This window comes from Monodelphis domestica, chromosome 5 (genome assembly GCF_027887165.1).
Source record: "Monodelphis domestica isolate mMonDom1 chromosome 5, mMonDom1.pri, whole genome shotgun sequence".
Lineage (NCBI taxonomy): Eukaryota > Metazoa > Chordata > Mammalia > Didelphimorphia > Didelphidae > Monodelphis > Monodelphis domestica.
Window position 1 is genome coordinate 242,389,329 of NC_077231.1, and position 13,215 is coordinate 242,402,543.

At 34.0% G+C, this 13,215-nt stretch overlaps 1 protein-coding gene across 3 annotated transcripts in view; it reads right to left on the bottom strand.

Annotated features, from left to right (window-relative positions):
- ADARB2 (adenosine deaminase RNA specific B2 (inactive)) overlaps positions 1 to 12,480 on the bottom strand; it is a 693,422-nt gene extending 680,942 nt beyond the window's left edge. For 2 of the 3 annotated variants that reach the window (XM_056799997.1, XM_007504706.2), the window contains exon 1: positions 11,875 to 12,463. In XM_056799997.1, the coding sequence (XP_056655975.1) occupies positions 11,875 to 11,974 (100 nt within the window). In that variant the 5' untranslated portion in view covers positions 11,975 to 12,463. Of the gene's footprint in view, positions 1 to 11,874 lie in introns of all 3 variants that reach the window. The other variant, XM_007504707.2, reaches the window with a different exon arrangement.
- Positions 12,481 to 13,215: the final 735 nt, after the last annotated feature.

Consider the following 13,215-nt stretch of genomic DNA (forward strand, 5'->3'; position numbering starts at 1 on the left):
CACAAAGAGAGTCAGTTTCTCCCAGTTACTCTGAGTTCCAGGTAAATAGAGTCAATTTTCATCATTCACATGCTAGGAGAACTCAAGTATATCATGATAATTTTCACATTGACCAGTTAAAACTATATTTTGTTTCAGTTTCTCTTCTTTACAACATATATTAAAATAAAAATGATACTTTTGGAGAAAAATTCAACTCTTGTTTATAGTTTTTAGAAGAATAGCAATGATGCAAAATGCTTTCTCAGAGGCTGTCAAAATGAGCTAAAAAACAGAACAGTTTTTTTTATGGATTTGCCAATATGATATTTTGGAAGGTTTTTCAGAAGCCAGTTGTTATCTTTGACCCCTACCTTTGATTTAGACAAGAGGTCCCAAGGGCTAGTGGACAGGGAGTTTTGGAATCAAGAAGACCAGAGCTCTAGTCCTGATTCTGAATCACAAAAGTTCTTTATAGTTCATGTTCAAACTCCCCAAGTAAATTTCTAAGATGATAAATTATGAAAAAGTTACCTATGATAATCGGGGCATGAAGTTTCCACATGTTATATTCCTTATATTTATAAGATGATAGGACTTCTTTCCTTTATTCTATCCTCTTCCTCACTGAAAACAACCTCAATAACTTAAACAAAGTTTGCTCTCTAGAAGTATATATTCTAAAATAAGACAAAATACATAGTAAGACTATAGCCAGATTTAGATTAATATATTATATGTAGATACCATGGTGTTGTTTAATTTCTATGATATAAAAAATAATGGAATTTAGAACTAGAAGAAATCTTAGCAGTCATCTAATTCAAACCACTGCTTTTTTTATACAAGATTAAAATGAGAGCTGTGGCATCTAGGCGACTCAGTGAATAGACAGAAAGACTCATCTTCCTGAGTTCATATCTTGTCTCAGACAGTTACTCGCTATGTGGTCCTGAGCAAGTCACTTAACCCTATTTGCCTCAGTTTCTTCATCTGTAAAATGAGTTGGAGAAGGAAATGACAAACTGCTTCAGTATCCTTGCTGAGAAAATCTCCAAAGTGAGATCATAAAGAGTCAGTCAAGAATAAAATGACTGAACAAGGAGGGCTGGAGAAACTGGTAGTACCATGTCTCTTTACTGAAACCTTTCCCAATAACATCTCACTATTTTTGAACTGAGACAATGGACAAAATATTTATTATATTTCTTAGGAGCAAATAGCAAACTTTCTGTTGCAGAATTGCCACATGTGGATCAATCAGTGGGCATATATTAAATGCCTATTATGTACAAGGTAAAATGCTAAGTGTTGGAGATACAATTACAAAGAATGAAACAATCCCTACTTTCCAGTTTACAGTCTAACAAGAGGGTCAAATATAATCTATGTGAACATATAAAGTAAAAAAAAGAAGATTAATATTAAAAAGGTAGTTTAATGGAAGGTGATTAAGGTAGTTAATATATATTCAGCAATATTATAGTATAATAATAAATAGTTAATTAATATTTGAAAGGGAGTGAAATGGAAGGGAAATGAGTAAGGACAGTAGTCACTGGATATGCACAATTCAATGTTGCTTCTTAGAAAATAAAGATTCAATGAGGAAAAGGTGAGCAGTTCTTTGATTCCCAGTTTAAATGCATGAAAAAGAGACTTGGGGTTCCCTTTGTAAAGAGGTCATTTGGCTGGATTGTTGGGTGATGGAAAGGAGAATAAAGTAGTAGGATAAATTTCATCTTCCATCAAAGATTTAATTCCTATTTGATAAATGCCTACTCTAGGACCAGTACAACCCTAGGGGCTGGAGGAAGTAAAAAAAAAAAGTCTTTGACAGTTCTTGTCTTTGAAGAACTTAAAGGAGATAAAACTTAGACAAATGAAGGAATTAGGGAAGAATTTAAAAATTATAGACAAGTAATTTAAGAGCATTTGGGTTTTATCCACTCCAACTCACCCAATAACTGACACTATACTTCACACAAAATATGGACTCCAGATCTGTCTTTACACTCAAATAATCTTTAAGACAAAGTTGCAAATAAACAATAGGAATTGAATAGGAAAGTTTATACAGAATTACAAAGCAGATTATTCCTTCTCTTTCTCAAAGAAAAGGAATATTCAAGTCCTGCCACAATCTGCTTTGAAATTCTGTTTCTCTGTCACTCCCTCCTTCCTAATGCCCCCTTTCTCTTTTTCTCTAGCCCTTCTCTCTGTCTCAGGCTCCTTCTGTCTCTGTCCATCTGTCTGTTCCTCCATGTGTCTGTCTCTCTTTCTCTCATTCCCCCACTTTCACTTCCTTTCCCTTCTCCTCTCTACTTGTCCTGGGTACCCTCTCTCTAATAATGTTGCCTTTTAAAAATGTTATTACTTCCATCCACTGAAAGTTTTCAAAACTCTTTGGATTTCTCCTCTTCTGTTCAAAAAGCAAGTCAAATATCTTAGATCTTGCTGCTACCTTAAACAACAACATACTATTGCTGTTCAAGAAACCCTTGTGGAGTCTGCAGAAGAAGGATAATTGGGTAAATTTAGGAAAAGAAATAAACAAAAGTAAGGAAAAAAGAAATGCCAATCATTTCTCCCTTAGAGCAATATCAGAAACCCAAGATGTTTTCATTAGAAAGTACTATGTCTATTCTCTCGAATTTTTCACATTGTTTAAACTTGTATTTTAAAAGTCTCAAGGACCCCTCCATCTTATACTTAATAGATTGTTCTAATTTTAAAGCTAGTTAACTAGATTGGTAATAGGATTCAAGAAGGGAACTTCAATAAAAACAGGTACATGTGAGTCTATGATTTTGTTGGGGTGGGGTTGGGTCCAGACATAGTTTTATCAATCTAAATAACTGTCTGTATGGAAACTTCCTCCACTGAGGAAATTCTGTAACTTAATGGTCCTTTAGGGAGAGGACCTTTTGGGAGAAGAAGAATGAGATACTAGAATGTAGAGCTAGAAGAAAACTTAAGAGTTCATACAATTCAAACCACTGGTTCAGTAATTAGATGATGATAAGGCAACTAATATGTATTAGATACAGGACTTGAACTCTGGTTTTCCTCACTCCAAAGACAGCTTTATCCACTATGCCTCCTGAATATAAAATAATAAGATGAAGTGAAACTGGAATAGATCTTCCTCACCCAGATAATCTGTATTTTAGCGCTTAGCCAACTCGGCACCTGGTTGAAAACACATGAATGCAACAACACCAATGAATTACATTTAGCATAGATTCTACAAATTATAGATCCAGAGTCGTGACTTAATTTTTTTCTAAATGAAATATGAATTGAAACAAAATAGTGATTATGCAAAATTAGCAGAAGACTTGGAGGTTTTCAGACCCTTTAAATGAATAACCTTCTCCTTCTAAATGTCTACTTAACAAGTAAATCTGCCTCAATTTCAATCAAAGTGGTGTGTGCATTCCTCTGTAGCACCTGAGAAAGGAAGATGGTAAGGATGTTGAAGGAACACATTACCCACGCAGCTAAACTATGCTTTTTATGCTTGACACTATTTTTTTCCCCTTAGCAGAACACCTGTCAAAAGGATATCGAAGTTAGTCTATTCCCCATGTTCCTCTGTTTGGGTGTTATAAAAGCAATTGTTTGTCCCATTATTCTCCTCCTAAACCTGGAGCCATAAGCAGGTCATGGTTTCAAAATGACTTCTTATCAGCTCGAGGTGCAGGGTGGTGGAGGATGATTTGTATTCTTTATTTCTCTCTGCCCCATATGTTCTGGAGAGCTAGTCACTACCAGCTTGAATGTGGAGACCCTGATGAATAGACTAGGAGTGTATCAGTGGCAGTGTCTGTGTTTAGAGTTGGACCAGGGAAAAACAGTTTTCATGTGCATTGTTAACATAGGCACATTTCAGCTTCTCACTATATCAGAAATAGAGAAAGAGATTATTTTACACCATGCTATTGCTAGGCCCCAAATCACAGAGGAAAAGGAAAAAAAAAGTTGTCTACTTGCATTCTACCAAGAGCATAGAATCTGAACTTGGATGCATTTTGATCTTCAGTTTTCTGGCCCAAGAACTGTCTGGGATGAAGTAAGAGGATATTTCTTTTAAGGACATGTCTATTTTCACAGCAGCAAACCAAAGGCAAGTATGGCATCTGCTGTAGACAGGGATGAGTGAGCCCAACCAGATTCAGGGTTGAGAGGAGGTCACAACTATTTTTCCCTCTTTTTCAGTGTTTGTCAAATTTGCATTTTCCCAAGTGCTTTTCCAATTAGTTGATGCTGTATTAATTTTAGGGGGAAAAATCTCTAAACTTTTGATTGATTCCGATTAATAAAAAGAGGTTTTTGATAGAGTTGTCTGATTTCTAGGAAAACCTTCTTAGTCTGTCTTAGAATCTCTTCCTTAAAAAAAAAATCACAGTTTTGCCTAACAAGAAGGCATTTGTGCTTTGTTGACATTTTGAACCAGTGCAGTTGGATTCTGATTGAGAAAATGGTTTTGCCCCAGTTCTTCATGATGGTCTTTATTTGAGAAGGCATAGAAGGCATTAGAAAATGACAAATCAAATTTTCTCTTGATCGGCTGCTGGAAGTAAAAATCATAAATAAATGGTGGAGTTGAGATTATTTATATCTATAAAGTTTGAAATAGCGAATTGCATTAAGGAGAGGATTTCCAGTCAAGATATTTAAAGGAATCATTTATGCTTTTTGTAGACAAGAAATAAACTGAAAAAAAAACATGCTAGGATCTAATTATGGCATTCATCATATTACAATAATGACCGCTGTGGCAGATGTTTCTTTTTCCTTCTGAATAATAGGAGGTTTTCTTTTTTTGAAGTATATTATTATGCTATTATGCTAACTGGCAAAACAAAAATGTAGAAAACACCTCTGATCTGCTTTAGAAGAGGAAATATAATTTTTTAAACTGGCTATTAATTTGCTTCATTTTAATGCTGCCTTGCTAAATGCATATAATCAAGTTCAAGTTTAAGGGCATGATATGAAAGAGTAGTTACTTAAAAAATTATCTTATTTTAGCTTTGGATCTGCACTGCTGGATTTCAGTTTAAGCAAGCAATTCAATAAAATCCATGGGAGGTTTTGGTCACATTAGTTAGAGAAAAGTAGATGGACTTTCTTGATGGAAATTTTGTCCACCTTGAATATTCATGTTTGTTGAATTAGCAGTTACACAAACATGACTGCTCTGATTGCTTTCCCTGCAATGGAAATAGCTCAATGAAATCACCTTCAATTCTTCACTTAGATGTGCACAAGTGACAAATCTTTGAAATTCCAGCCTCAAATAATTAATCCTTTAGAACAGATTTCAGTCTTAGGACCTATTGCATTTGTAGCTACTGATTTTATGTAATCTAAAAAGCTGATTTTAGTTTCCTATTTTTTTTAAGCCAAAACTGTGTCCACTTTTAAGTTTAATTTTTTAAGTTTGCACATTACATTTCTTAATAAAAATGGAGACATTAGTTTCCTTTCTTAAATAACCTGTCTTATGAACTATGGGTAGTTATGTGGTTCAAAAAGAATTTTAGTGAGAATTAACATATATTTATGGATAATACAGAAAAAAACATTTCTTATTCTACATTGAAGGATAAAATTCAGGACTTGTTTTGTTACTAAATACTCTGTACATAGGATTGGGAATTAAAAAGTGCAAATTCAGAAATAGTAACATGACAGAATTATATTCTAAGAAATAATTCATTTATTGTTTTGTCAGTAATGTACTGATGTGTTTGCAAATTACTAAATCACATTTTTACAAAGAATGTTTTTTAAAAGCAAACATACCAATTCTAATGTCAGCTTCATGCCTAGGTAAACATTCAAGGAGCATTACTTGCCTCATTTATACATGTACAAGGAATAGATATAGTTTCTGATCCCAGACTGTACTATTAGTGTATTTTAAATAACTCATGCTAAACATTTAAGCTTCTGTATTTTGTAGTTCAGAGATAAAGTATCTAAGGAGTCATAAATTCTAACCTGAGAACAAGGAGTATTTGATAACAAGATAAAAAAACAACAACTAAGCATTTATTTATAAAATGAATATAGTTGGGGCTAAAATGATAAAAAATAAAAATGTTCTTTTTCAAATCTAATTAGTACATTGAAGCTTAAAAAAAGTTTAGAATTATCTCTGTCTTCCTAATTTTCTCCTATCAAAAGCTGTTATTGAAAGTTGTATTATTTTAATTAAAGAATTATATTGTTTTATGTGACTTTTTAATGTGGACTGGCATGCGTCTCACTGCTTAGCACCTGCTTGACAAAACTAACATTTCCCTATTTAAGAAAAAATATTTGTAAAGGTAGAAATTCATTTTAATTCTTCACACAGTAGGTAATCCTATGCAATATAGGACAGGAGTTTCTGGAGAATTCTAATTCATGGACATTATTTATAGAATTACATTGCTATTTCTATTCATATCATATACAAACCTAAGAAATAGTGAGACTGGGAAAACAGTTTAATATTTGAATGCTTTTCGTTATTTCATTAGGTGATTTCAGTTGACCTTTAATTTTCCCATTTACTTTATCAGTTTAGAAAAGGGCTCTCATAAAGAGGATTAAAATTCCATTGATATTAATTAACATATGGAGTTTTAGATATTTCTGAATCTGCTTTAGAAAACTTTGTGGGCAGAATTTACCTAATCATTTTCTATTAATTTCAAATAGCTTTTAGTCAAACAGAAGTAGGATTTCTTTCCTACTTAATAGAAATAGATCTAAAATGTTCATGCTCAAAGGACAAACTACTGATCTTAAATTCCAAGTAGTTTGAAAAGATAGATGCTGGGCAAACTTGTGTATCACCCAAATGTACCAACTAACTTAATGACTAACTGTATGTTGCAAATTTGGAGTTAATTGAACATTGCATGTTTTAATCACAGACAAAATCATTTTCCTAAGTCTCATAAAAACAACTGTTTTGTCATCTCAACCTTCCATGCATACTGTTGCTAGGAAGAAATTACTACTCTAATCTAATCCTCTGCTATTTAGATATGGCCTCATGAATCCAATATTTTTATTCTAAATTTAAGTTCAGTCATCGTGGCTAATGCCCTTGATGCAATCTCAAATTGCTGTCATTACACGGATCACTTGAAATTGGAGGTAATAATAAAATACAACAATAACAAAGAAGGAGAAGGCAGGTTAAAAAAATTCCTACAAAATTAGATGATGGCTAAAGGTTTAATCAATTAAATTTTATCACCAAATCCAGTCCTTCCTCTTGAGCTGTCAGAGAATGAGATAAGCAGAGAGCATCTTGAAACACGATGACACAAGCCTGTCGTGGGGAAGGAGTTGTGTCCCTGAACCAGTCAAGATGAAACACATTCATTTATTACTTTGGCATTGCAGGAAGATGAAAAGCCACGGTAGCTTTCTACCTCCAACCTTACCACAATCTTTCTATTTCATTAATTTTTCATGGAATTTCATTTCACAATAATCTTGCCTCTGTTACCCATCTGTTCTATTTATTTTGCTCATTTTGCTAACTTTTATTTTTTTCTATTAGCACCCTACAGTTGCAAACCTGTTCTATTTCTCCATCACTTTCTCTCAATTCGTCTTTCTTTACTTTTTTATAGTTACATTGTATTGGTGTTTTCAAAATTCATTTCAATTCCTTAAAAGTATATTTGACAGTAACTCTGAAACAGCCTGAAATTCCTTAGAGTTTGTAACATTGTTGTCAAGTATTGCAAAAAAAGAAATGTCACATGCATCTGCCCAGTTTCCATTACAGTTAGCAAGTGCATATTTATGCCCCATCCAAGATTGATCCTGAAAGCTTTCTTTTTACCTCTCAATTTATGATTGATACAATAAAACTCAGTGTCTTCTCATGGAACCAGTTCAGTTTTTTTATATTTCCAACCATTCTTTTCTACCAACTCTTTCAACTGTTTTGGTCACAAAATAAACATTTACTCTTTCCCCCTGAATCCTCTATCCTTTGCAATTCTTATACCAGTTCATGCAAGAGAGAATCAAACCAAGACAAGTACAGATAATATTTCAGGCTAAGAAATACCTTCTTTTGTTAAACAAAAACATAAAATAATTCTATTAATATATGAGTAGTCCATTAATTAATAATATTGATTTAAATATTCCAGAAAATACATTTCCCTAAAGTTATCACATAGTAACCACAAATATTAATAATCAGAAAAGGAATGGGCAATTACTTGCAAATATGTGGTGACACTGATATTCTGAATTTTAATAGCTGGATCCCAGCTGTTGCTACTTTACACAAGTAGGATAAGTTGTTATATTTCTAATTAGACATTAAAAGTCCCTACCTTATACATATGAACTTATTGGATCACTTAGTGAACAATTTTATATAGATCCAGTACAACCAAACAACTCGGTTTCAGCCAACACAGTTTTCTAGGACACCTCTAACAAGTGGTCTAAAAAAAGTGAAAACTCTACATACTCTCAGAGAGATGTAAATTGTATGCCTATTTACTCATACATAACTGATAGTAAAATAACCCCAAATCACAAGTGCTCTCATTTCTTGTTTGAAACCTTAAGGTTAGAGAAAAAAGCATAGTAAAGACTGGATTTAATCTTTAGCCCAGTGGGAGATGAGCACCAACTAATTCACATAAGTTAAAAATCTGCCTTCCTCTCTTCTTTCTATAGTTTTATTCCTATTCATTGTTTTACTCTTAGGCAAATGTCACTTTTTTTTTACCTTTTCCCATTCATGCAAGCAATTTGATTCTCCCTAGAGTAGGTTTCTAAGGCAAAGTCTCAACTACAAAATAAGACTGTGTTAAGATAATAGTGATAACAAAGGAGCTTATTTATTTTAATCAAGGCCTTATATATATATCCCTCAGTATTAATAATTAACGTGTCTGAAATGTATGTTCCCAAAGCCAGCTGAAGATATGTATAGGTGCTTATTCTTTAATCTATCTCCTAAATGGCATGATAATGTGAAATGTAACTTTCCAAAGAAATCTATATAACTTTCTATCATGTGGACATATATGCATGTTTATATGAGTATATATAAATATATGTATACAGCTTTTAATACATAAGATATTCTTAAATTATGAATATGGAGAAGTGATAGTATCACATATTAGTGATTTTAAAATAGTTGTTTAATTCCTTTTAAAGGATTTTGGTTATTTTTGGTACAATTGATATGAAAAAGGAATTTGCTATTCATGTGTTTCATATTTATTCTACTTGAGCTTTTTCTTTGAACTAAAACAATGTTTTTTAAAAATTCAGTGCTCAGCTTATTCACTAAATAGATCTTTCGAAAAATACATCACAATACATGAGGTAAATGTTAGTGTACATCAACAGGTATGCTATTTTAATATTGGATAAATGTTAAATTTTAGGGTCTTTTTCAAAAGGTAAATTATACTGAGTCTAAGAATGGAATATAACTTGACTCTCCAGACAACCATTGTTCTTTATGTGAAAAAAATCAAATTGTTAAAATATTTAGGCATTACTTACAAACAAACATATTCCATGGAAATGAAGGGTGATTTCTTTCAGGATACTATCGAATATCATTTTACCCATAACTCAAAATTAAGTATTTACCTTTAATTTCAGCTGATTTTCCCCATAAAATACTTTAAAATATTATTTTGGCTGCCATATCATGATCTCTGCAAGAAAATACTATAGAAGATTTTAGCAAAAGACTCACTTATATTCCCGAAACTACCCTCTGATGACTTTTTCCTCTTGCATTATTGGCTAAGAATAAGATAGTAAGCAACATATCTAGGCATACACATTTTTTAAAGTATGAAAGTCTCTGTCATATGAAATTCTTTAACAATTATTGTCCTGATCAATAAGTTTATGGCAAATAAAAATTATTTAAGTTCATATTCCCTATATTTCAAAGTAGATTTCCTGAAATATAAATGTTTTCCAAATATAGTTAAAATAAATTACATTTTTAGTGGTCAGGTAGTAAAAGCTTTCATTAAAATTGTCTTTTAGATTTTCTCTTAATATGGCTATTTAATATTTTAATATATTTCTCAAAAATCTATTTAAGTTTTTCATAAGGCAAAGCAATAATTAGTATACATCTACAACCCTACACAAGGATGCAAACCTAGAAAGAGTATGTTTATTTCATCTTATGTAAGTTCCATCCAAACCTACAAATCTTGTTTTACTCATGCTGATGTCACTGCTTGCTATTGTTGTCTTTGGAATGGATATAAAAGTCTCTTTCAAAATAGAAAATCTAAGTTGCCAAGTTAAATTATCTAGCACCCACTTATAGCAACACAAGAGTTAAATAAGAGTTCCCGAATACTTTTCACTTTGAAACTGGAGTTTAAAGCCTTTTCAGAAAGTTATTTTGCTGTACTTATCACTACTGCTTTTGACATGCAGACCTATTGAATGCTTGCCTGGTATTGACATTTATGGCTTCAAACTATATGGTTAATTTCCATTATTTGAAGAGGCAATGAGGGATTTTTAAGCTGTTAAAAAACAGTTGTGCTGATGGTCTGGCAGAAATTTATCTTGGACATTTGGAAGGATAAAAATTATCAGTGACAAGGGATTTCCCATTTTGACCATATCTAATAACACATTCTCCATGAGCAGCTTTCAAAGAGGGGGTGGGAAGAAGAATGCTAGTTGTGTCTGTCTTGCTATTCTTTCTAGCCCCAAAAGTGTTCATCTCTAAAGTCTTCAATTTCAAATGATGTGCTCCAGTTTAACTTTTCTCTCTAGACCGACAATAAGCAGCTGACAATGACATGAGATCCTCTCTGCAGGAGAGAGTAGGGCAGGCTTAGAAGAGGCTTTTCATCTGCCTATCCTGTGCTCACTGACTGCAATAGCAATCAAGAATACTGCTATTAGAACAAATGTTAATTTCATACCAACATTCCTCTTTAGAAGTAGCATGTGTCTAAGATGGCACTGACTAACTTTGTGTACTTGAGCTTCAGAAATATTCAGGGAGGCAGCCCCATGACAGTTTGCCAGCAGCAACCTGTCATTAAACTGATTTTTCCCCTCTACTCTGCTTTACATCTGACTTGGCCACTAACAAGATGCTATGCTTTTTCTATTGTAGTATAGTATAATAATCCTCATTAATATTTCCTCCCCCATACAAAAGAAAAACAAAAACATTCCTTTTAGTTCTGGGTATTTTCAAATGAAGTGGCAGGTTTCTAAGTGAAAACTATTAGACTGTTTAGGGGAAGCAATTGTCAATGACTTGGCCACTCTTTCCTCAAAGACAATTTGGATCTGTAAAATTGACACTAAATTTCACTTCAGTGCTCTTAGTGGGGATGTTTTAAGCTAGTCTTTTATTAAGTACCATGTGATAATGTTACCTCTGACAGGGTCAAAGAAGCACCAAGCCTTCTACTATGGAGTTGGACTGCAGTACCTGGATAAGGAAATGGATCCCTTCTTGTCAAAAGAAGAAAAAAAGCTTCTCCCTCATTTCCTCTTTATCCCACCCCCCTACCATCCCTACCTCCACCCCTTTAAAAAACTGTCTCCTGTTAAAGAAGCTTTCTGGATTTGTTATATACATTCATAAAAATAAAAAAAGAAAGAAAGAAAGAAAAAGGAAAAAAAAGGAAAGAAAAAATCCTTTCGGCTTGCACAAACCTCTAGCAATTTATGAAAGCCTCTGCACTACTCAGCGATATTTGTATTTCACATCCCATAGGCTTTTAAAAGTGCAGTTTTGAAAAAATAAAGAGGAAAAAGAGAACAGGAAAAGGGAGAGAAGAAAGGGGAAAGTAGAGACTTGGGGGCTCGGAGAGAGAGAGAGAGAGAGATCCTTACCTTTTCTCTTTGATCTTCTTCTCCTCCTCCTTTTCGACTTGCATTTGAGTTGACTACTTAGCCCTCCAGACCCTCTGTTGTTTCCCAAGACGGATGCCATGACTGGGATTCAATAGACTGGAATAGAGACGAGTTCTTTCTTGGTAAATTTCACCTTTTTCTTGCTCACAGCTGCTGCGGCTGCTTCCGCTTTGCAGATCAAGGAGCGGGCTCACTTTTGAGAATTGAGCCCCCTCTCTAATTGTTCTCTCTCACTTGTTTTCAGCTGGGCTGAGTGTCTCTGATCTCCTGGGCTGGCATGCTTAAATGCTCCTAAGACGTCGAGAGAGCCGTGCAAAGGTAGAGAGAGACTCCAGCATCTGAGGAGCCCCGGGTAGCTCGCGTTCTGTCTGCCTCCCTTTCGCTGGGCTGTAAATGCACGGCTTCTACTTTTTGCGCCTCTGTTAGTTGTTTGGCACCAGACACTTTGAAGCCAATCATGCAGGGAGCTTGTCTATTTGCTGCTGCAAAGTCTAATTAGATCCAATCACAACTGTCTCCTGGCTCTGACATCAGCACCACCAGCCTTTTCCATCCCCTGTCAGCTTGCAAACTCAGCTCCCATTTGGACTGAAGGATAAGCTTAGGACCTGATAGAAAGGAAAGGAGAACTGCACTGTAGGGAATAAAAACATACTGCCAGTTTATCTGGGAGAAGCCTAAAGGGGCAGCTTACTAGAAGGGCTGCTACAAAGGGGATTTCAAACCTTTCTGCTTTAGCCCATATGGGCTTGACCAGTATGCTTCCAGATACTCGTAAAGATGCAGGGACTATTTTCTCTGACCAACTAGTTATTAACTAGTTCATTCATTAGATTGCTCATTGTTCAAAGGAAGAAAAATTTCTTAAAAACGCTGAGAACACACCACCTCTGGAAGGGACTCAGCTTTGTAATCCCTAAGTAGACAATCTTTTGGGGGTGGTATTTTTTCAGAGACTGCTTTCCAATATGTTGTTCCTATTGAAGAAGAAAAGTGTTATGTAAAGATTGGGGGGGGGACTCAGAATGATGTTAAAAAGAGGGATTGCTGAGTCCAGTGGTTCATTTAGGAAACAATGAAATCCAAAGTATAGAAGGGCTTTTATCTTTAATGTTCTGATACAGAAAAAAGTAAGATTATGTAGGAGGTATGTGGCAAATTGAATTAATGGGTGGCTTCACCTCAAACATTTAAATTTTTTTATTTTTTGCAGTATTATCATCTGTTTAAAACTATGCATATATATATGCATATATATGTGTGTGTGTGTTGGGGGTAATTTACCTAACAGATTCATTAGAGAATGTTCACACTATTATA